This window comes from Aplidium turbinatum, chromosome 7, assembly GCF_918807975.1.
Source record: "Aplidium turbinatum chromosome 7, kaAplTurb1.1, whole genome shotgun sequence".
Lineage (NCBI taxonomy): Eukaryota > Metazoa > Chordata > Ascidiacea > Aplousobranchia > Polyclinidae > Aplidium > Aplidium turbinatum.
The window spans coordinates 4635894-4659728 of NC_137478.1; the positions used below are offsets into that span (position 1 = coordinate 4635894).

General features: G+C 36.8%; 1 protein-coding gene across 1 annotated transcript; it reads right to left on the reverse strand.

Moving 5' to 3' along the window:
- Nucleotides 1-236: 236 nt before the first annotated feature.
- On the reverse strand, nt 237-14801 carry LOC145774869 (uncharacterized). The gene is made up of 9 exons (XM_082586200.1): nt 14708-14801; nt 14291-14376; nt 12839-12937; nt 11870-12077; nt 9415-9609; nt 6029-6128; nt 3066-3208; nt 1976-2148; nt 237-1299 (listed from the first exon to the last, which is right to left on the reverse strand). Exons 1-9 carry the CDS (start codon nt 14754-14756, stop codon nt 1111-1113), a joined length of 1242 nt encoding a protein of 413 aa, XP_082442326.1. The 5' UTR covers nt 14757-14801; the 3' UTR covers nt 237-1110.
- Nucleotides 14802-23835: the final 9034 nt, after the last annotated feature.

The following is a 23835-nucleotide window of genomic DNA, read 5'->3' on the forward strand; positions in this document are numbered from 1 at the left end:
ATTACTTTTGCTTATTGAGCTTTTCTGATAACTGTGTTGTTATTCTATCTTTTCTTGGTTAATTAACATTAGAAATGTCTTATTGGTGTATTCAGAAAAAAGAAGTAATAACAGGGTTATTTATTTCATAATATATTCTACCATCTATAATTTTATTGCTCTGTCTTTTGCGTTACCAGTTTGTGCAAGTGTATTGCAAACCGTTGTTTAGTCTTAATGTCAGTTTTCTCAATAAAAACCTAAACGTTGTTTCAAATGCACATTTCCCAAGGAAAATTGAGCAAGACAAACGGAGCCTTGAGGCAAAACGAACATTAGATATCTTTAAATATCATAGTTTACCTTTGCTTACAATTAGGAATCCTAGACAACTTGTCTGGGACAAAACGGTCAAGTGATCGGAGAGAAACAGACATTTTAGCAACCAGGCAATGATGTAAAACAGTTAGGCCTACACAGTTATGTTGTTAGTCTAAAACTAATAGTTATACGAACAATACCACTCCAAGGCAATTATTTTGTGATATATTGCAGTAGAATGGAAAGTTTAAATTGGCTTTACATTAATTTTTTAGTTTAGAAATGATTTTAAGTTCTCCGATTCTGAGGTGTAAAAATATATCCTTCGACTTCTGGTACAATTTTTTGAAATTACAGACATGTCGCAAAACAGCCGAAAATAGTTTTTCTGGGTTAAGGTTTACAGTGAAACATGGTAAAATTGTCGTTACGATTTTTGCGCATGACTATGCCCATGTTTAAAAGCGTAACGAAAATACAAATATTTGTATTGAGCTGGCTAAATTTACGTCACTGTAATTATACTGTAGCTACATCCGGATTTCTAACTTGCCTTGAAAATCAGTTTCTAAACTTCCACAAGCATTTCGCTCTTTTGCCTAATGAAATGACCAGCCTTCGCTGCCATTGGCCGAACAAATTTTCATCAAGGAATAAATTCATCTGCGGTTGGAAATCCTTAGAATTAGTAAACTGATAGCCAAATGCTAATGTAAATTTCAACAGTGTTACTGCAGAACAGTCATTATTTAAGTAAAAGTGCACCAACACAATAAACACGAAATTTATAAGTGTACTCCAATATCTTCTTCAGTGTCCACTTTCTTCTCCACATGGATTGGTACAATAATGATCTTCAAGATCATCAGCTATGTAGTTAGCTACTTCTTCGGCGTTCTCGTCTTTGAATTGATAAATATGATGACCATGCTGTGTAATCTCAGCCAAATTGTGATCACTGGGATAGATTCCATCTTTCGGAAAGGCCAATACAAGAAACTAAGAATGAAACATGATAAGAGCATTAAACTTTTTGTAAGGACAAGATAGTGGATGACACTATATACTGTAGACAAAGATTGCGTGGGGGTTCATATCCTCCTCTCCTAACGTCATCCTGGGCTAGGCTATAAAAGTACTTCCTGGATCTCCCCGTCAACGCTGCTGCCTGTGTCATGGTGTTTATGCACAGGTAGTCTACAGTTGTGTAAAAATGACCAGATAAATTATTATTACCTTTTTTTTTTATCTTACCGTTATTACATTCTTGCTTATTACAACATCATATTTGTTATTATTGTGACATCATAGTATTATCATATAAATATCACCATTGTTGCCCGCTCCGATGCTTCGGTTGGTTAGAGCGCAACTTCGTAAACGAAGAAGCATCAAGATCAAGCGGCGCTGGTTCGCTTGTCGGGGTATGCGCTTGAGCAACGCACGTTAAGGACTGCTCTCCACTCAGCGGCAACAACACCAACAATCGGACATTTCACTCTGTCAAACTCGGTGACCGAGCCTGCGTTAGTAGTTTAAAACCTATACAAGTATGCGAAACTGCCAGGATTAAATTGTCAAAGAAACTTTCCTAGTCCGAGAATAAAAATTCAATCAATCAATCAATCATGATTATGCATATTCTTTGATGTCATATTCAACATTATGACTTTACCATTGCATTTTCTTCATGCCATTTAATCGCTGCTTCTAGAAAGTCATCGTCAGAATCCGAGTCAATTGTCAATAAGATAACATCTCGTACGTCTTTTCTATTTCCCGACTCTTCAAGACTAAGAGCGTCATGGGCAAAGGACAATGCCGTTCCAATGTTGGTGCTGCCGTCGCCTGCATCAATAATATTTCAGCGGTAAAAAAATAAAATTGAAAGTACAGTAGACCCAAGGAAAAAAACGAACAGTTGGAGTATTTAAAAAAAATGTTAAATCTCCTAAAATAACTATTCAATAAATAACAACAAAGCATAACAGTTGTATATTGATTTGTAATATGTTATTCTATCATCAAATCTGTATAATATAACATTACCACGATTATGAAATATTTAATTTATGTATTGGGAAGCATTTGTGTATTATGTCTCTGGTAGGCCCAGGCTACATTGGAGAATAAATTTCGATTGAAGAATGCTTCCTGAGTTAGGTTTTCCTAAAAACTTTTGTATTCTCAAGATATGGCCAATTAGTGCTTATCGTTGTTACTGCATCGGGCAACATTGAATCTGATTCCTGATAGTTTTATGCCAAATACCCCCCTAGATTTGCTATTTCCTTAAGCTGTTGCAAGGTTATCTCAGAGTTAAAAAATTATTTTCATATAATTGTGTTGGTTGTTAAAAAGGATGAGATTAACAATAAATAATATTAGCCTACTTCCAGTCTCTAGCTCCCTTCAACTAGACTATAGATCCGCCTACGTACGCCTATTATTGAATTGTCAGGTTTAAAACATAGAAATTGTAAACCTGACTTGCAAGTTTCTAATCGCTTCCATAACTTCATATCACAAGCACAAAAGTTACGTTCAGTTACAAGCAGTACAAAGTAAAAACTATTACAGATTTTTTATGCAGGCATAGGCTATATATGAGTCATGTTTACGAGTTATCACATAAACAAAACAACTTCTTGATAGCCTTAATAACTTGTAATAAGTTTTTTATTCTATATTTTTGTACTTGCAACGTCGCTTCAACTCATGTGCAAGCTACAAATAGGTAGGCGAACAGTTTGTGGCAGCCCAACCTGTATTGTAATGGAAATGCTCCACTGAAGAATTGTGATGTTCTTCAGTCTTTGCAGCAACTTCGTTGAAGTTTTGAATCAAGGTTACTTCACCACTGAACTCAACGTGTGCGTGTTGGATACCAGGATTTATGGCAAGCCTCCTGCGTTCAATTGCAGTGTTTACATAGAATTGTTTGAATCGAGTTTACACTAAAGCAGGTTATTCACGTTTTGCAGCCGAAGTTGGTCATTGAAAAAGAGTCGTCTTATAGCCTACAATTGACTCACAGACTGGAGGTCTTCAAATAGAATGCGTGTATGCAACAAGTTTTAGCTTACTACTATGTGCAAATATAGGGGAGATGTGGGATCAATGACCCTTTTTGCACATTTTGGCCAAAAATTTTCAAAGTTTGACTCTCAGGAATCACCAAAACCTGCAGAAAAGTTGTCAGCAAACCCATCTACCTACATGCCAAAAACCAAATGAATATCTCGAAGTTTTATCCTCCAAAACTGAAATTATAAAAAAATGAAAAAGTGGGTCATTGGTCCAGGGATATCTAGAGAAGGGGATATGAAGGCTCGCAGCGATTGCCTTATTCACATGACACTACCAGGGCGGTAGTTTGTAGTGCTTTAAACATGTGGTTCTTTTTAAAATCGTAGAAAGTTTTGTAGTGCAGCTGGTACAATGAGCTACAGAAGACAGTTAGCAAATGTTACGTAGAGCATATTTAAAGAATACTTGTTTACAAAGACGGTTGAAAAGTTGCCATTAAGCTGTTTTTTATAACAAAGCCTTTGCAGGAGGCTAGATGTAAAGCAAGTATATGGGTAGTTGAATTAACAAGCAACCACGAGCACGCTGTGAATATCCAGGCCTGATGTTAATAGCGCAATGCAAGTTATCATAACAAGATTTATTAAACTACTATCGGTGCCAATTATCATTTTACGATTAACACAGATTATTTACGATAAACAAAAGCCCTTCTATTGTCAGACGTAATAAAAGCCTTCGTATCCCCTTCTTTAGATATCCCTGCATTGGTCCCACACATGTGGGACCGATGACCCATCCTCGTGGGACCTTTGACCCACCCTTACAATCGAGTAATGGGACCTTTGACCCACCCTTACCATTTGACCCACCCTTACAATCGAAAACTACACAATACTTTCAGGTTTTTTGATTTTGCACAAAAAAATACAATCAAAACAATACGAAAAGTGAAATTTCAAGTCTAGCATCAGAAAAGTGTTCGTTTATGCACTGTCAAAACAAATTTACAATGCATCATTAAATGTCATGGCGAGATGAATATTCGTTAAACCGCATAACTCTAGAAAGCTTTTTGGTAGGTGCTACCTGTGTAGGTTTGTCAAAAATGCACACAATTTCTGAGTGCTTTACAAAGTCCTCAATATCAGGAAACACAAAAGCATTTTTAATTTTGACGCTCCCCTTCAAAAAAGAAATCTCAAAATCTCCATCCTCATCACTCATCAGGACCATTCAACAACAGGCCAGTAAACCTCTTACATCTTCCTTCACTGGAATACACTTTCACAAGCGCGTAGAAACCAGCTTCATCACTCTGCTTTGGCGAAGTCGTCGTGTCATGACGTAACACTTTTCTGATTGACGGCACAAAGTGTTTTTATCAGTATTGTTTTCTTTGGCAGTCTTTCTTAAACTGACATTATGTTCTAATAGCCTACATTGTTCAACACTTCTTGTGTAAATAAGGAATAATTATTTTTGCATAGCTTAAAAGTAGGCATATTGAAGCTAAAAACAAATAAAATAACATTGGGGGACCTTTGACCCACCTGATGGCAAGCATGGGTCAAAGGTCCCACATCTGCTCCATCTTGGCATTCATGCAATGGTTAAAAAACTGGTGTGAATATTTACCGAAAACCAATGCAGTTCTATCACCCGATCCATGGTGCATAGCCTGAACTAAAAAAAGTAAGTTATTTAAAAATGTTCTCTTCGTATTCGAAAACAAAAAAATTAATGCGACCGAAAAAACATACTTTTTCCTCTAAAAACAACTTCTACCTCTTAAAATCAAACCAGCAAGTCTGAGTTGACCAAAACACATATGCTTGACAAAGAAGAAATCTCGACACTAAAACAACAAATAAATAAACAAAACGCCTACATCATCATCATCATCACGTGCCGTCTCCGATCCGGAGGTTGGCTGTCACTTTCTTCCACAAGTCACGTTCTTCCGCTACTCTTTTTGTTTCTCCAATGCTTGACAAATCAGCCCACTGTATCACGTCATCTCCCCATGTTCGTCTCCTTCTTCCCCTACACCTCTTTCCTTCCACCATACCTTCAATAACCAATTGATGTAGCTGTCCCGCCGATCCTCTCAAAATATGTCCCGCAAATTTCATCTTTTGTTTTGCCAAGTCGTTTGCCCATGTATCTTGCACTCCAATTCTTTTTCTAATTGCTTCGTTTGTAATGTGTTTTTTATATGATATTTTTAATATTCTTCTGTAGCACCAGAGTTGAAAAGCATTAATTTTTTTGTGAATTTCTTTGCTGTAGGTCCAACTTTCACTTCCATATGACATGACTGGTTTGATGTAACAAGATAGAAGTCTCAGTTTTAATTGTAAATTTATTTCTCCTCTTAAAAATTCCTTGCATTTCCAAAATGACGCTTTTGCTTGACCGATTCTTCTTTTTATATCATTGGTGCATCTTCCATCTTGTGTAATGACGCCTACAGGATGGCGAAATCGAGCCTATGGTCATTGGTCCCACCCTGCTCATTGGTCCCACATCTCCCCCGTTTTTACCATATTTCTTGGAGGCCTGTTTGTTTTAGTATTGGTTGATATAATCAAGATTAGTCTTTAATTAGTACAATCTATGATCAGAAAGTCGCTTAGAACTTTTTTATTTTCTATGAAGGAGTTTAGTCTTCACGAAAATTTTCACAATGACTCACTTAAACATAAAGTCAAAGAGTTGATACATTTTCTCGTATGTTTCATTGGTACTGCCTTGCGCCATTGCAATGATGTCATATTGTGTTCCTTCGCATTTTTCTGCAACACAAAGAAAAAAAGTGGTATCCTTGTTACTTATCCTGGGTAACCTGCCTAGATTCGATTTCACTGTTGGCTAAAAACTGTGCAAAAGCACAACAAACACCGAATGCTATGCGTTTCTATGTTTTTTTTGTAAGCTAAAGTAGTGAAGAAAACTCTGGGGTAGGAATGTGGATATATCTAAAATACGGCACAACATTGAAAAACATGCAGATGCAGAGTCTCTGAAATCCTTAATTTCTTTTAGACCGAGAGCCAGGTCGATTTATTTGACTGTCTGGGTCAGTAAGGTTCGACAAGTGTTTCTAGACTGACATTTTGTGTAGATTTCAAAAATAAACCTCTTACCTGCACTAGCCTGACCGTTTTTGTTATATTAAGCATTTTCCGAGATGATGCCTGTCAATATCGCTATATCCGTTAGCGTGCATCATTTGCCCCTCGACCTTTAGCAAAAAGCCTGAACTTTTTTTTCTTATGAGGTTATCTTAGAAAACAACTTTTGCAAAGTTTCATTTTGATTGGACAAAGTTTAACCAACCCACCCGGCCATTTTCTAAGGGGACTAACGGCATTTTCTTCACATTATCGCCACTAGATGGAGCTGCTTACAAGATGCAACTGCATATTTACTTTGGAAACATACCCCTCTTCATTCTGCATAATTAAAAAAAAAATATCTAAATTGGCCAATGGGAAACAGAAATATGGGCAGTTTTGTACTCTCCCCTAGCGCAATACTGCCTCTAGTGGCCAAAACATAACAACAATTATCTCCTTAAATGTTCATCCAATTGAAGCAAAACTGGCGTCTAACCCCCCATTTTCAAGGGTGGTGAGTTCATTGTTGCTGCTAGTTTTAAAGATTCTAGCCACTAGGTGGCAGAAAAACTGCTTTTCATAAGTTTAAGCTAGCGTAACCGCTTGGACTTGACTTCAAATATGCAAAATTTCAACAAATGCAACTCATTGAGATGTATAGGCTATCATTGAAAACAAACAAAGAAAGAACAGTGCAACATCTATTGTAATTGTGATAGATATTGTACAGCAATAACCTTACACGAATTTCACATCATAAAGGTCACACAGGTAATGAAACAGTAAACTCGCAATTAGATTGTCAGATACCATGACGCTGAATCTATTTTCCTATTTCTTTGGTTTGGTAATTTTTTTCGGGAATTCTCTATTACTGGTAAAATGTTTTGGTATCGTTCTTCCTTGAGAGCAGTCCCATGAAAATCCTGGACCAGTTTGACTCCTCGCTCTGCTGTGTCATTAACCACAATGATGTTATTCACAATTGTTTTTGCAATTTTGTAAGTCTCATTGTCATCCCAGCTTTCGATAGGTTCACTTAAAAATGCTGAGTCAATTTTCAAGATTTTAAAAAATGACCAAGAGTCTTCTCCAATATAGTCCTGGAGATCCCTGGATGTGTCTGCTGGGAGTTCAGGGAAACAAGGTTTTCCAAATCCAGAGCCAAACCTTTTTGTGCACACACCGTCATTTTTAACTAAGATCATTTTTTGTGCCATCAGTTCTTTGGTTGAAGTTTTCACACTCTGACTCAAAAAAGCCAACGGTACAAGCTCTTCACCTTGGTTCAACGGTTACCAGCAACCTGTCCTTAGATAAGGAAATCGACAGACGGATAGCCAGGGCTGCAGGAGTGATGACTCAACTTGGGGCGAGAGTGTGGGACAATAATGTTTTGACACATAACACAAAACTCAAAGTGTACCGTGCGTGTGTTCTTAGTACTCTGCTGTACGGTAGTGAGTCCTGGACCACTTATGCCAGACTAGAAAACCGCCTTGAAAGCTTTCACCTTCGTTGCTTGAGGCGCATTCTTGGTATTTCCTGGAAGGACAGAATACCCAACACCACTGTTCTGGAACGTTCTTGCTCCCTGAGCATGCACCTTCTTCTCTGCCAGCGACGTCTACGTTGGTCGGGGCATGTATCCAGAATGAAGGATGGGCGCATTCCAAAGGACATTCTGTACAGTGAACTTGCCACAGGGAAACGCCCACTAGGACGACCTGCACTGCGTTACAGAGACGTTTGCAAACAAGAGAGACAGCAGCCTCAGAACTCCTCTGATTTCATATGTCCAAACTGTGGACGATACTGCCACGCCAGGATTGGACTTCAGAGCCACATGAGAAGCTACCGAACCCAGAGTGCTACCATCATATGAAAAGATGGAAGGCTGCCTACTACTACAAGCTCTTCTGCTAGATACCACATATGTTTTCCAAAACTTTTCAGAGCTACACCCGCAATGGCACCATCAATTGCTTGATAATTAAGGAAGGAGTGAATGAACAGTTGGTCATTTTTTGGAGCAGTTGATGGTTCAGGAGCAGTTAGCCACCACGGGATATAACAAAATACAACAAATTTCACAAATCGGCGAAGTTTCAACAATGACCTCTTCCAAAGATTTTTCCTGAACAATAACATCATTTATTCATTATGCTTGCAGTAGGCTACGGTACCGTATCAAACGTTAGTCTAATACACAGATAAATTGTTGTTATTATGTTTTGGAGATAATTGTTGATAATTGTTAATTGTTGTTATGTAAGGAGATAATTGTTGTTATGTTTTGGCCACTAGAGGCAGTATTGCGCTAGGGGAGAATACAAAACTGCCCATATTTCTGCTTCACATTGGCCAATTTAGATAATTTTTTTTTTACTTATGCAGAATGAAGAGGGGTATGTTTCCAAAGTAAATATGCAGTTGCATCTTGTAAGCAGCTCCATCTAGTGGCGATAATGTGAAGAAAATGCCGTTAGTCCCCTTAGAAAATGGCCGGGTGGGTTGGTTAAACTTTGTCCAATCAAAATGAAACTTTGCAAAAGTTGTTTTCTAAGATAACCTCATAAGAAAAAAAAAGTTCAGGCTTTTTGCTAAAGGTCGAGGGGCAAATGGTGTACCCTAACGGATATAGCGACATTGACAGGCATCATCTCGGAAAATGCTTAATATAACAAAAACGGTCAGGCTAGTGCAAGTAAGAGGTCTATTTTTGAAATCTACACAAAATTTCAGTCTAGAAACACTTGTCAAACCTTACTGACCCAGACAGTCAAATCAATCGACCTGGCTCCCGCTCTATTTGCATGGGCCATTGGAGCAAACCTTTACCACTCTAGATTGGCGATCGTTTTTTAAACCACTGTTGGAAAACAACTAGTTTTAGTCTTGTCATTGAAAACATTGGGGCCTTTGTTATAGTACACCAAAATATTTTAGTAGTCCCACTTACGACCACAACAAGGCTTCGGTAAGTTCCATTTTCCATTCGGCTTGCAAATGATTGTATGATCGTGCTTAGGAAACAAAACGTATCCTTCTTCCGTGCATTTAAAATCACAAACAGTTCTTTTATCTTTACCGGATTTTCCACAGATAACTTCTCCGTGGGGAAACACTCGACTGATTCGAGGACAATTGTTCAATGCTGGAGGAAAAATGCAAATAAAGAGAACACATTGAAAAAACGTGTAGACTGTAATTATAATTGAAGTTGCTTATCGCTTTTCAACCAGTAACAGAAAAATCAACTTTTGGATAACTCAATTTAGCCTGTAGATTACGATTGCAGAGTCCAATAACAAATAAACATTAGCGACACCTCTTTTTCGCCCGCTGCAGTATATTACAAGCATCAAAGCTTTCCAATCTTGAAAAGAATGAAAAAGTAAATCTTTTTTTCTGTTTTGATGGTACTTTAAACAAAAAATAAAAAACGCTTAGTTAGGAAATAAAAAGTAGCTAGGCTACTAACAAAAACGAAATCTGAAAATCAACTAGGTAAATAAGATGACATAAAATTATACATAGCAATATTTTTAGAATAGGCTAAATGGTCAAGCTTTTAAATTTTCAGTTTAAAAATTTTGGTAAGCGTGATGGCTTATGCATGGTAATGTAAATAGCATTAGCTTATTTTTTTATAAATATATATCACGCACCAAATGTCGTATGCATTACATTTCCTAAACACGAGTTTTCCAGCCTGCAAATTTTTCTTTTCACATTAATTCAGTATCTGCAATTGTGGAATCAGTGTGAAAAGGAACTGATTGGCTGACTTCAATTACATATTGCCAGGATTGCCAAAGAGGTAAAAAAAGTTGCTTAAATAATGAGTTTCAGGATTACATCTGAGTCACCTTGCCGGACAACTTTTATAGTTGCAAATGTTTGTAGCAGTTGTGCACACGGAAAACTACGAAATTAGCTTTGAACTTTAATCCGCTTAAATGTGGAATGTGCACAACCAGTGGCGTGTGCAAAAGGTAGATGGGGAGTTTTCCAGGGACGGACGGTAGCCATTTTTTTGATGTTTACTTTTTTTTTCAGCAGGTTTTAAACACACACTTGGTCTGTAGTTTACTCAATAATTGTTCATATCATATCAAAATAAACTGATGTAATATGATTATAAAGAGTCACTCTGTAAATCAAGCATGTGTCTAATATTTTTCTAAAAAGTAAACACCCAAAAAAATGGTTACTGTACGGTACTGGGGTTTCATCACTAGTGGGGAGAGCCATGGAACAACACTCGAAATGGTACCGAGTAAAAGCATGCAGCTGTGCTTTTTGCCAAGACACTTAAAGACATGCCTGAAAATTATCACGAAGATTGGCTTCCTTTCCTTTCAGTCCAGTTAATAAAAATCTTCAACCACCGGGCAAAAGCCTGAATAGGACAAAAAAATCACTATACGTGTCGACTTACTTTCACTCTATGGAAAAATGAAGTTAGGCTTATTATTAGAAAAGCGGCTACAGCGCCTGTATGATTCCTTTCAATCATAGACGTCGCTTTGATTATAACTTTTAAGAAATAATATTGGACAAATATTTTCCAAAAGACTTCCATTCATAACTTTTATTGTAGCATAACTTCCTTATCACTTTCTTACAGTAGCGTAGCCAGGAATTTTGAAAGGGGGGGGTTTTGACAACCCAGCGGCGGGGGGTCTGGGGGGCCTCCCCAGAAAATTTTGAAAAATTACTTTGAATTTGGTGCATTCTGAGAGCATTTTCAACAAAAATGTGGGTATGAATATTCCTGTAAAATGGTGCTGTCCGATGGCATAGCAAAAGGATAAGATCATAATTTTTTTGGCATTTTTCGGAAATAAAGCTAAGTCTCTGTCTTTTCTTGTTGCTAATTCCTGGCTGAGATGTTTGGTATTGGCAAAACTCGCTCTTTTAATGCAGTTTTGTTTAAAATTAGGCAATTTTTTTTAGACTGAAAGCATCATTCTCAATATCGTGACGTCACACGCGTTCCAAAGGGGGGGAGGTTGTAACCCTCAAAACTCCCCCCCTTGGCTACGCCACTGCTTTCTTATCAAAATATTGATCATCTGGTCCAAGGAAAATGAGAAATTAAATTAGCAGGCAAATCAAATTCATTGGCAATAATAATTATGACATTCTAAAATTAATAACATAAAGAAATGAAATAAATCAGGTTGGACAAATGCAACAATAAATAACATTCGGGCCTCATAATGAGTGACATCAGAGTGAGTAATAAATTCTCCAAAGTATTTTACAAGTAACTTTGCAATGTAGGCTAATAACAAAATTTATTCAAAAATGTATTTCTTGTGCAAATTTGCTTATTGAGAATAATGCTTAATAGCCCAGCAAACCGGCGTGTTAACCGGGTACCTCAATAGCATACATCTTGTACTTACAAGTTCGTTTCAATGGATTTCGTGGCTTTTTACTTTGTTGCTGCCTTTTTCCTTCTTGCTGTTTATTTCTTTTGGGCTTGGGTTTTCGTTTTGGTTTGGGGCCACAGTACGTGCCAACATTGCATCTATCTTTGTCGCAACAACAGCAACAGGACGATTGTGTATAGGGATTGCATTGATCGAGTTTTCTTTCCATCATTCGAGTATTCTGGTTACACAGAAATAATCCTTTCATTGGATTTGTGAAGAAGTTTCATGACTCAGGGTTGTTGAAGGGACAAATTGATTCCCGGTATCAATAAGGTTACCGGCCCCAAAACCAACATATCCCTTCACAAAAGAAAAACTTAAAATTGTAAGAGACAAATTAAATTATCGAGAAAAGAAGTAGTTCCTTCAGTTTTTAGTTGAGAACATAACGATGAGTTGTTTGAACAAGTTGTTTCCAAAACCAAATTTGTTTGGTGCAAGTGCATTACAGCAAAAGAGTACGTCGCATTTTCTACAACTTTTTGTGCCCTTTTGTGCATTCGATACATTTTACATCATTCATACACCACCGGTCAACGCAACTGTCACATCAACTTACTATACAACAACATCTTAACCACAACGTAGGAAAAAACAATGACAAAAACATAAGTCTAAAGTTAAACCTATTTTTAACATGTAGTATGATTAGTGTTTCCCTTAGTGTCGATTTTAATTTCAGCAGTCTTTTCAAAACAAAAAAAATGTTCTTACAAAATGCAAGTCAATAAAGCCACAAAATTAAAAAAAAAACTTAGCCAAAGATTAAGAATACTAAACAAGAAAACAAAAGAAAAGAACAAACAAATGATTATTATATAGCTTATTTTGGTTTGCCAACGTTCTTCATAGCCCTGAATTTGTAGCTTAATTTTTTCAATACTTTTAAAGTAGCCTACGTTTTTTCAAAACTATACAAAAACAAGACATCTAGCCTACGTGTTTCATCTGGTTCATGCAGGATGCGCCCTGCTTGCAGCCTTTGCTGATCATTGTTCTTCCTGGGCCGCTTCTTCTTACCTCTGTAAAGCACATATCCTGCAAGTAAAATTTGATTCATTTTATTGCATTGCGTAAAGCGTTTTTTGCTATCATACAAAATGCTAGCTCAACTAAAGTTTGAACAGCCAATGTTTTAATTAGGCCAGGCACATCTATTTGGACATCATTAATCGTAGCCTACATTTTTTGTGGTTCCATCTCCTTACCCACTTACAAAATGCAAAAGATATCACTAGTCTTGTAGTTTGTGATAGTTATGAGCAATCTGAGATCTCTGCATAACAGACTGTAGGCTACATTACATTTGTATGCATGTGCGTTTGTGCCATGCATTCCGATACTAAAAGCATGTAGTGAGTAGTATTCTCGGTAATGGGCCTTACCCGTACACAGGACCTTTGCAAGGATAATTTGGGCCCTGCTTTAATGAGATGTTTTGGCCCAAACAAGACAGTTCTAATGGAAAGGTTACGGTATCTAAAATAATCCCGGGTTCGAGTCCAAAAGTACCCATTGGACCCCTTTGTTAACACTACTGCCCATACTGCTCTAATTGTACGTGCGTAGATGCCAACTGTGGCATCACTCTTTTCAGTCCAACTGTTTTCCTGCTCGAGTATGAAGTACCCAGCAATCAACCTCGTGTTGAAGTACACTTTGGTGTTGTCACATTTTGTTGTCATAAGTAGTTTGTAATTAAATTTTTTCCCAACAAGTCAGATATTTTTATAGAAGCTTTACTATTTAATTTTCTCAGATATCCAATGCAAGAATTTTAAAGCAGATGTAAGTTTTCCATGTTTTTGACCAATTTAGTGTTTATTTCGGTAAGTCGAAAGACCCTACTAAAGCGACATAATTCGATAAAACAAATACCTGTAAGCCCAGCCCTGTTAGCTCAACGGTTGAGCGCCGGACTCATAGCACACAACTACTGCATACAACATTATGGATAGTTTTTGCTGTATTTGTTGGTTTACATATTTCAAATGCGTCCAAAATACCAAAACATAAAAGAGAAAATCACGGGAGCTGCACCAAGACAATCCGAACTCACCGCATTTTTATCTCATAAATGTACTTGATGTTGCTTTGTTTTTAATTTTCACTACATTACGTTTGTTCTTATATTTTGTGGCTCTGCAAACTACAAAGATGTAGCCCGCGATGACGTAGCTAGAATTTTTTTTATATTTTAGGCACACGTCATTCATCATAAAAAATTTTTTTTTTGGGGAGGAGGTTTGGGGAGGCAAGATAAAATTTGAGGAAGTGCGATTGTTCTAAGAGGCTACTTTTGTTTTTTCTGATACGCTAGCAATAAAAAATAAGTTGAATGTGTCATCAAAGTTGCGATGGCTGTATTTTAATGAGTAATGCCTATCGTACCTGATCAATGTTACAAACTTCAATCTTTCCTTTGCTTTTACATTGCGCCATGTTCTGGGTATTGTGGCAATTCCAACACACCAAACCTGCAAATATGAAACTACAATAAATTAGTCAATATGCACTATGGTCAGATGGACTAATTCCAGTTAGCAAAAGAACATTATATAAACATTTCAATTAAACATTCGTTGTGATAACACTAACGGTGAACATAAAAATTTTCAAATATAGTTTTGGAGAAGATTTACCATAATTCTGCCGACTTATCTATAAAATGCCTCACGTGTGTTTCAATTTTGCAAGTGCATTTTTATAGGTTATTTTATTGTAAATACTAAAGTATCAATTTTAGATTCCCACTGGTAGGCTACTTATCGGTTTTGATATGGTTAATTGTGTCATAATTGAACTTACCCGAGCCAAGAGCAACTGAAAGAAAAAGTAAAAAGACGCGTTCTTTCATCGTGGTAAGCTTGTGTGTTTTATAACTAAATCTTCCAACCACCCTAGACCTCTAAACATTGCATTGAGAATGAAAAACGAAAATTGTCTTCATTTAAAACTGTTAGAGCACTAGTCGGTCACTCACTTGACGAGTTTTACTTCCAAATTTAAAAGTTTTTCGAATCAAACACATGAGTAAATTATCTCAGTTCAGTTCAGTTGTTTTTATTTCTGACCATCACAGCAAAAACAATACACTTCAACATAGCAAAGGTCTAGAAAAAGGTAGAAGCGACAAAACGCAAACGGCATATCGTGCTTCGGCACGGTCGAAAATAAAAAGAAATTACAAATAAAAACAACAACATATATCTAAGCTATAGCTTTATCAGCCCATACAGCTTTTGGCTGATATTTTCACGAATTGTATAAATAAACATTTGCTATGAAGATCGGCCGTGGTGCGTTATCAAGAGTGCTGATGGTCGTGAGGGGAACACGTCTTGATGTGTTTAGCTCATAGCAAAGAAGAGCAAAGCAGCAGGCAAAAAACAGACAAAGAAATCCTCCCACGACGAAGCCATTTCAATCGTAACACACCAGGCCTTGTACGATTTACAAAATTGTCACCAGATCCAGTATTAATAATTAAGATTAATACATTAGCCTAATAATAGTAATAATGATTTTATGATGATGGTATTATCATTTATAAGACGTCGCATCCATATCAAACATTAACTATGCACCTACCTAGGCTTTGGTAATGCAAATGCAAAACACATCTCAAAACCTTTCAAAATATTAAAATACCTACAAACGTATTTGGTCAGTGAAGCAATAAATCAACCTGTTTGTCATTGCTTTTACTATCACTTACATCAGATGAACGTTACAATTAGTGCTAGAAACGAGATTATTTCAACTGGGGAGTTCAATTCATCTTGTGCTGCGTAAGATTTCTGCTAACCATCGTTATTCTCACTTCAAGTCTGTTGTAGTTTGTCTTTGGGCAAAAGTAATAACATCTGCTACAAAGCCTACTGTCGCCAACCGCAACTTTCTACCGCCTGTTTTTCTGGATTTTAATTGTCAAATTTTCAAATTTTGATATTTTCAAGATAAGGAGATTAACTTCGATATAATCGGATAAATGTAAACACCAGAAAGCGGTGAATTTCACGCGGTTTGCAAAATTCTTGGAATTTATTTTAATGTCTGAACAAGCTGCTGTAAATATTATCGTTTTACATCATTTCATGGCGTTTTTTATTCTGATTACCGCTCGACATCGACATCTTCTTTCTTTTTTGTAATCATTCCACTACCTACTTCATCAACCAAAAGACCAAGAGGTTATGATTGAAAATTGCTTGACACGTTTGTCTTAGTTCATTACTTAAAACGCTTTCCCATAGAAATGACTACAAGAACTACTTAGTATTGGATTAAGGATAATAACGTGTTTAATCAGGCAACCATGTACAGTATTTTCATTCCACAAAAGTTAATGATGGTTGAATAATTGTGTACAAGTGTTTAGCAAGCAAGCTTTGGAACTTTACTCCAGTGTGAAGTCCCAAAGCAAATAAGTTACATCAAAAAACATGAATTGTGATGTTGAATAGCTCAACTTTTCTTTTAGTTTTGTAAGCAAAAGATATTTTATTCAGTATTTTGTAAAAATAACAAGTTTAGAAATATAAATGGTTATTCAAAGACCGTTATCCAAAGACTTGCTTTGATTTCGATCTGTGATATTTCAATTCAATGTAGGCTATAATTCTATCCAAGCTTTATTATTTGCATTGACAACCATTCAATTTGCTGAAAACCTATTAATATCTCTTTACGGACAAAAAATTTTTGAAACCACTGAATAGGCTACGTGAATTTAAGAAAGGGCCAATTTCCACAAAAGGTGTTTTTGAGATAAAACGTTCCTAATTATTTTGGTCATTTCCTTTTGTGATAGCATATCAATAATTATTATGCGCTTAGAAATACTGGAAAGAAGTATCAACCTATGCCGGAAAATTTTACCCAAAGGTTCTGTGGAGAAACCAGGGGGCGAAAACTATAAAAAAAGTTACAGTCCGATTGCCTGGTTTGGGTCCTTTTCAAAATCAATGGATGCATATATACTGAAGAGGGTAGTTGTCATGCTTAGGCTTTGAAAGTGCTGGAAGCGGCTGAAAAGTTTGAAAGTGAAAGTGCTGGGAGTAGCTGGAACGAAATGGTTAACCGCTATCTTCCAGACGATAATGAAGACTGAGAACATGAGTGAAGAAGTAGCACTTTGATTACGATTTTCAAAATGAAGGAAGACATACAAGAGTCTGGCAATCATCGTGGCATCAAACTCACCTCGCATACGTTGAAGTTGTAAAAGAAAATTTTTGACAAAAGACTCAGAGAAAAAGTTCCCATTTCACAACAGCAGTTTGGTTTCATGCCGAAAAGGAGCACGTCAGATGCAATATTTGCGTTGCGTCAGCTGATAGAGAAATACAGAGGACAAGAAGATGTGCTTTATTGAGCTAAAAAAGTTTATTGACCTAGAAAAGGCACCAAGACAAAAGATTTAGAACTGCTTTCAAATGAAAGAAGTGGATGAGAAGTATGTCCGTCTGATCCAACACACGTACCAAGAAAGTAGGACGCGAGTGAAGTGTGGGACAGGAATCACGCAAAATTTTGAGATAGCGTTCGGGTTACATCAAGAATTTGCATTTAGCCCGCTCCTCTTTTCTGTTATTATGGATTGATTAACAGAAGACTTCGAAAGAGAAGCACCGTGAGATATGCTGTTTGCAGACGACTCAGTTTTATTGTGTGCAAAGACGAGAGAGGCAGCGGAACAGAGACTGGAGACTTGGAAAACAGCGATGGAAGGTAGAGGCATAATACATAAGAAGGCAAGAACAGAATATCTCAAACTCCAGAGGTCAACAGAAGATATTGACAAAGAAAATGAGACAGCTACTTGTAAATTATTTCATCCGCTAGGTTGCGCTAAATAGAAAGAAAACTTTGAAATGCCGCTGCCTGTCAAGTATTTGAACCACTACTCCACTAGCAGCGCGAAATAAAAATCTTTGAAGTGCTTCTGCCTGTAAATTATTCCGCGTATTGTACAATACTTTTAAGAACTGCTACGAGGCACGGTTCTCGGCTACACACGGGAGGAATTGCGCCATAGTCGCTTCATCGTTTTGTTTCTTTCTTTGTAGAGTTTGGTTTTCATCGATGCAGACATTATGACGTCAGGTAATCAACAGGCGGTTTATTTCTATTTCTAACGACTTGCAACATCAAAGTGAAAGGAGATACCTCCGGCTAATTACTATTTTAGAATTATTGTAACTTTGAATACGTTTTGTTGCTTATCGGGCTATTTTAAAGAAGGATGGTTTTTTAAAAATGCAGTACACATGATAGGCCTACTCTAACCAGTAAATCCATTCTGTTCACATTGATTCAACGTCTTCAGACGCAGACTACCATTTTTTGTACTAATTTATTTGTGTCAAACGAACAGCGTTTAAAAATATCAGACCTCTACAGAGAGTGGCAATGAAACTGCACTTGCTGATGCCACTTGTTTATCAGTTTATTAACACTGGGCGTTTTTTGTTGACCATGTCCTTCCCTAAAACGGCCAGAAGGGTAGTCCAATAAAGACTGCTTTACCCTACAGGCATGCAGTGATGCTCTTCGACAAAAAGCTCACGTGACAAAGATTATTGTTTGACTTTCAATTATCGTCCACGGAGTAAATTTTGCGCCATCTTCATGTGATTTAATTCGCTTTGTCTTTTGTAATATTGCCAGCGCCAGCCGCCAACCATTAAGTTGATGCCAACTTCCGACTCTTTTGTGAATCCTACATCTCTTCAACATTTCCAGACTCTTTGCCATTTTTATGTGTTCACTTGGGCGTCTTCTCTTATTGCATTTCATAAGTGAAGTTTTAGGCGTTTTCTTTTCGATCTTTGATGTAATGTCTCGTAAAAATGCCACACGGCACTACTTTTATTTCTGAACATGTTTTGTTTGATAGTTACAACTACAAGGGGAAAGCGATTGTTTGAAGAAATACATATTTTGAAATAATAAATAAACACAGGTGGTATATGAAGTATGAACACAAAATGCTTTGGAAAACGAAATTAATGCCATAGAGTAGAAGATTAAACAGTTACGTCAAGCTATGTTCTTCGAGAAAGTTTGTAAATAAAATTAATAGAATCAAAGTGCTTATACGTAACATTGAAATATCACGTCACACACAAAGTCTATGGCGCAGCGGGGGCTTTTTTTTTTCTTTAAGCTGCAATCTTTGAATTGGTTTTGTCAACATCACAAAAATTGATAAATTTATCAAATGCTAGTAAAACAAACACTATTAAGATCAACGTCATTTTCTAACTGCAATGTTCGTCTTCAGAGTTTCGAAGCAATGTTCGACACCGCTTCAGAGATACTTGAAGTTGGATGCAAAGATTAACGTCTTTGCCTTCTAGTCCTCTGATAAGCTTGATTCTGCACACGTGGAATAACAGTGTGATAAAAAAGACATCTCCGAGTTAAAATCTTCCAAGGCACGGGTGGAGATCAGCAAGGAGCATTAGGAGAAGGGGCGATTTAGGAGGGAAATGGATCGCCCTACCTTGGATCCGCCACTGTTCCAAGTTGCGACACATACACGATAATAGGTTAAATTGTTCCTAAACCTTCGATTCTCCACAATGTTAAAATTAACAAAAAGGACTGCATGAGAATCATACATGACGTACGATACTGCTCTTCAACACACTCTCTTTGCATAGATGCACTAATTGACAAAACTAGATTGGAAACACTGAAATTGGGTTCACTTTTTCAAGTATCATGGAGGGCTTTGTGACAACGTTGGTAACAAACTTGGCTAAGCAGGTCTTCTAGAATAAATCTTCCAGTTTTGTGTGCGTTTGTGTCAAATTGAAAGATGTTTCCAACAGATCCAGTGATCTCCTTCATCTGTTGGTAGTCGGGATACCTTAGGCGCTGTTTGGGCATGTATAGAACGAAAATCTGAAATAAAAGCAGGCTGATCATCTTTGTCTATCTTGAAACAAAACTTATATTTAAAGTTGTTATTTTTAAACACGGTTTTCCAAACAGCCTTCTCTAAAAATTACAATAGAATTTTAAAAATAATGGAAAACATTAGGTTTTAAATATTGAAAACGATAAACTTTGGCTTCCAGAATTAATGTTATTTCATTCATTTTCTGCTAAAAGAAAACCTTTTTCAAAATATGTTTCAACTGAATTTGTTTGCATTTGCCACCAAATCTCAGCAGTTATTATTGCAGCAAAGTCAGACTTTGCTGCATTTGTTTCAATTTATGAAGGCACCTAATGCTGCTGGAAGCGTGTTGTAGACAGCAAGAAGAATGCAAAACTGTTTGTCTTTTGACGCAACTTTGCCAATGACCAGAAGCAAAACGTTACAATGTGACGTATTAACTCGATCGAAGAACTACAGGAACGCCTCCAAAACATTCGAAGCTTATTTATTCATCGCACGTTTATATCACCGGTATAGCAAAAAGCTCAATTTCCGCTTTTGCTAAATTTTCACATCTTACCAACTGTCTTAAATTTGCCCAAAGAAAACTTACAAGTGCGTCACTGTCTCTCCATTTCTTTGCCGCTTCGGTGACGTCATCATCTGATGAGGAATCGGTCCCAAGAAAGATGACGTCACGGACTTTTGGTCGGTTTCCGCTATTCGGCGCTCGCAAGCTGTGATAAGCTTGGGATAGCGCTTTTCCAATGTTCGTTTTACCGTCGGCTGAACAATAATAATCCACTTATCAGAAGGACACAACGCTTTTGATTTAGAATTTTAGATCGACTGATAAAACTGTAATCTAACTTAAAGTTTGTTTATGATCAGATGAGTCAGGGGTGGATCCAAGGAGTAGCCTCAGGGAGGGGGCAATATCAACAAAGCACAATAATGTGTAATAAATCGGACCTTGCAAGTACACTGTGGATAGAGTTACTTTTCTGTGTTTTAAGGGGTTATCGCTCCAGTCGCCCCCTGGATCTACACTGAGATCGACTGATAAAGTTGTAATCTCAGCCACAGTTTCTTTTTATGATGAGATGGTTGAAAGCCAAGAGGTGTGAAAAAATTGAAAAAATTTCTCAAAAATTAATTTATTGTTGTTTTATTAACGACACGACCAGAGATGATTACTAACTCGGTGGCCGAGTGGTTTCGCTTTCAGTTTTGGCGCTGGTAGATCTGAGATCGATTCCAGGTCGGGTCAATCCGAAAACTTCAAAAAACGGTAGGCTACATATATTGTGTAATTGTGTTCTTTCTTGCATTGAGAATAAGTCGGGTAATAATGTGGTGGCATTATAAAACCAGATATACAATTAAAATGAGCCCTGTCGCTAAAAGACCTTACTTACAGAGAAACAATATATTGATAGGGCTCATTTTTGGAAGCGGCAACTACATACAGCCAATAGAGAAAACCTCTGTCAAATGCAAAGGTGTTACCCATTTTTCATTTCTATGCAAAAATTCAAGTAAACTATAATATTCACTCTCCTTCCCCCTCGTTGGTCTTGAAATTTAGTCAAATTTAACTTTAGCCTTGTAAACTTCAAACGGCTTTTTACACCTGTAGGCTATTTGAGATTTAAAAGTTTACTGCCAACGTAAATTTTATAAACTCCCACTATACAACTTTAAAAGATAGAAAACTTGGATGATGTTCTTGGGGTGGGCAATGGGCATGTGTATCTAAAACTTCATACAAAGTAGCCGACAAAGGAAACAAAGTCATAAGATGTGTGCACACTGCGCACTGCACAATTACTACGAGATTTAGGGTTTGTAGGAATTTGTGTTTCTTTGTTCCCAGAGTTACAATCAGTGTGGAGAAAAAAAATTGGTTGTAGCATTATTGCCGGTGAAACTGAGATCCCTGTGGTAGCCTATGGAGAAGCTCCTTTTTTACCAGTTAATTTACATCTTTATTTAGTATAAACATGCCATGGCAAAATGTTGTGATTAAACATTGCACGATGGAATATTTTGTGCAATGACATATTTTGTGTAAATATTTTGAAATATGAAGAATAATTTTGTCGAAATCTTTTGTGCAATGAAATATTTCATTTCGTGGAAGAAAAATCGTTCTCAAAATTTCTCCGGGCAATTACATAAGAAACATTAGAATAGTTAAAGATGAGTCAGCTTAACAACTTTACTTAGCAAACGTTAGCAAGAGTAATTATATCTGCCAACAAGGTCGTTTTTGCCGAATGGCCTGCTACCAGCACTCTAACAATACCGCAATTGTCCGTTGTTTATGACGGTCATGAAAGACCAAAAGTCATCTAAATGTTTACCAGATGTTTTGTTGTCAAAACCTAGTTGCCTTGAGATGTACAGAAATTTAGCCATTTCCAGGGAACTAATTGAGTGGAAAAGCAGGGTAATCCTTAACCAAAAACAATATTTATAATTTCAACTTCGCTTTTCGCATAATTTGTATCAAAAAACAAATTCTTTTGGCGAGTTGATACAGCCAAAGTTTGAAACTTAATAATGTTTCTATTTCCAGAAAATATTTCCTGTCTTGCCTTTGTTCAGGAAGGAGTTTCATGAGTTAATTTCTTATCAAAATTCAAGCACGTTTGTTACGTTATGTGATGAAAATAAAGAAGTAAATCTTCTCTGAGGATACAATGGCGTTGAACATTTATCTTTCAACATAACCTTGCAACATATTTTACAAAGGTTTAGTAATTGCTACAAATATAAAGGATGCATGATGCTTGATCTTTCTTTCTTTGCTTTCTATAATCCTCCTCATGTGGGCTTTACTAAAATCACAAAGAACATAGATTTAGTAGGTAACCAGGGTTGTAGCCAGCACAAAATTTTGGGGTGGGAGACAATAAGTATGCTTGCAAATGTGAGTGAATCCGGAAACGAGGCACTAAAGAGAAAGCATCCAGAACGGGGTCTGGGGGCCTCTCCCCAAAAAAAATTAAATAAAGTCTTAAAACTGTCCGTTTTAACAGTACTTTCAACCTAAGTAATAGTAAAACGTTGTCAAATGATGTTGTAAGAGAGTGTGGAATTCTTATCAAGGGGAGACACTTTACCCCTTCCTCCCTTTGTACGTAGCGTAGCCTATGTGTTGGTCTTCTAGAATGTTTTAAAATTTTGATAGATTTTGTGTTAAATTGTAAGGAAAAGAGGAGATGTAGCCTACTTGCGACCATCTGTCGGAATTGCTCGTGATGCAAGAGAAGAATCCTCAAAGGATACAAAGTAAAAAGGTCAACAACCTCTCAAGTAGCCTACATGTAGCTCTACACACAGTGATCATTGCATGACTTCACAACTTTCATAAAATATTCAATTTCAGTTTGAAAAGTCTTGCCTTCGATTTCATTAATTTTTATTTCGAATAGAATTTCTTGGTGAAGATTTTTGTTTTGACAAAAAATTTGTTTCAAATACGCCTACTAAATTTTCAGCACCAACGGGCTGTTGTGTAGGCCCCCTTCGGCTAAGCTTGTATGAGGGATGAGTTGTTGGTGTGTGCAAAGCCATGACTGCATAGTAGGCTACCATGCGATGTTAACATTGACTTTCATCAGTAATAGATTTTGATGTTTATATAAAGTAAATTTTGTTACCCTTGCCTTTTCAATAAGTCTTTAAAGCACTGAGTTGTTGATATTTAAATTAAATAGCAGAGTTAGCAAGAATGATATAGCCTACTAGAAAATAATCCCCTCTACTTTGCAAAGTTTACAAAGTTTAGCAAAGTTTTTTATAATAAACCTGTAGTACAGTAACTGCACTCACGTGTGTTAAATCTTTTAGTGGCAGGTATTGGAAGTTTCTTTCCTTTCATTATATCACGAAACGTCATGGAGAAATCTGTTTTTCCGCTGAACTCTATGTAGGCATGACGAGTTCCAGAATGTTCTTCTCCTTTCAAGGATCTAGATGTTGAAAAGATTGCTGGTTGTCATGCCAACGACGTTAATCAACCCAACAATTGTTT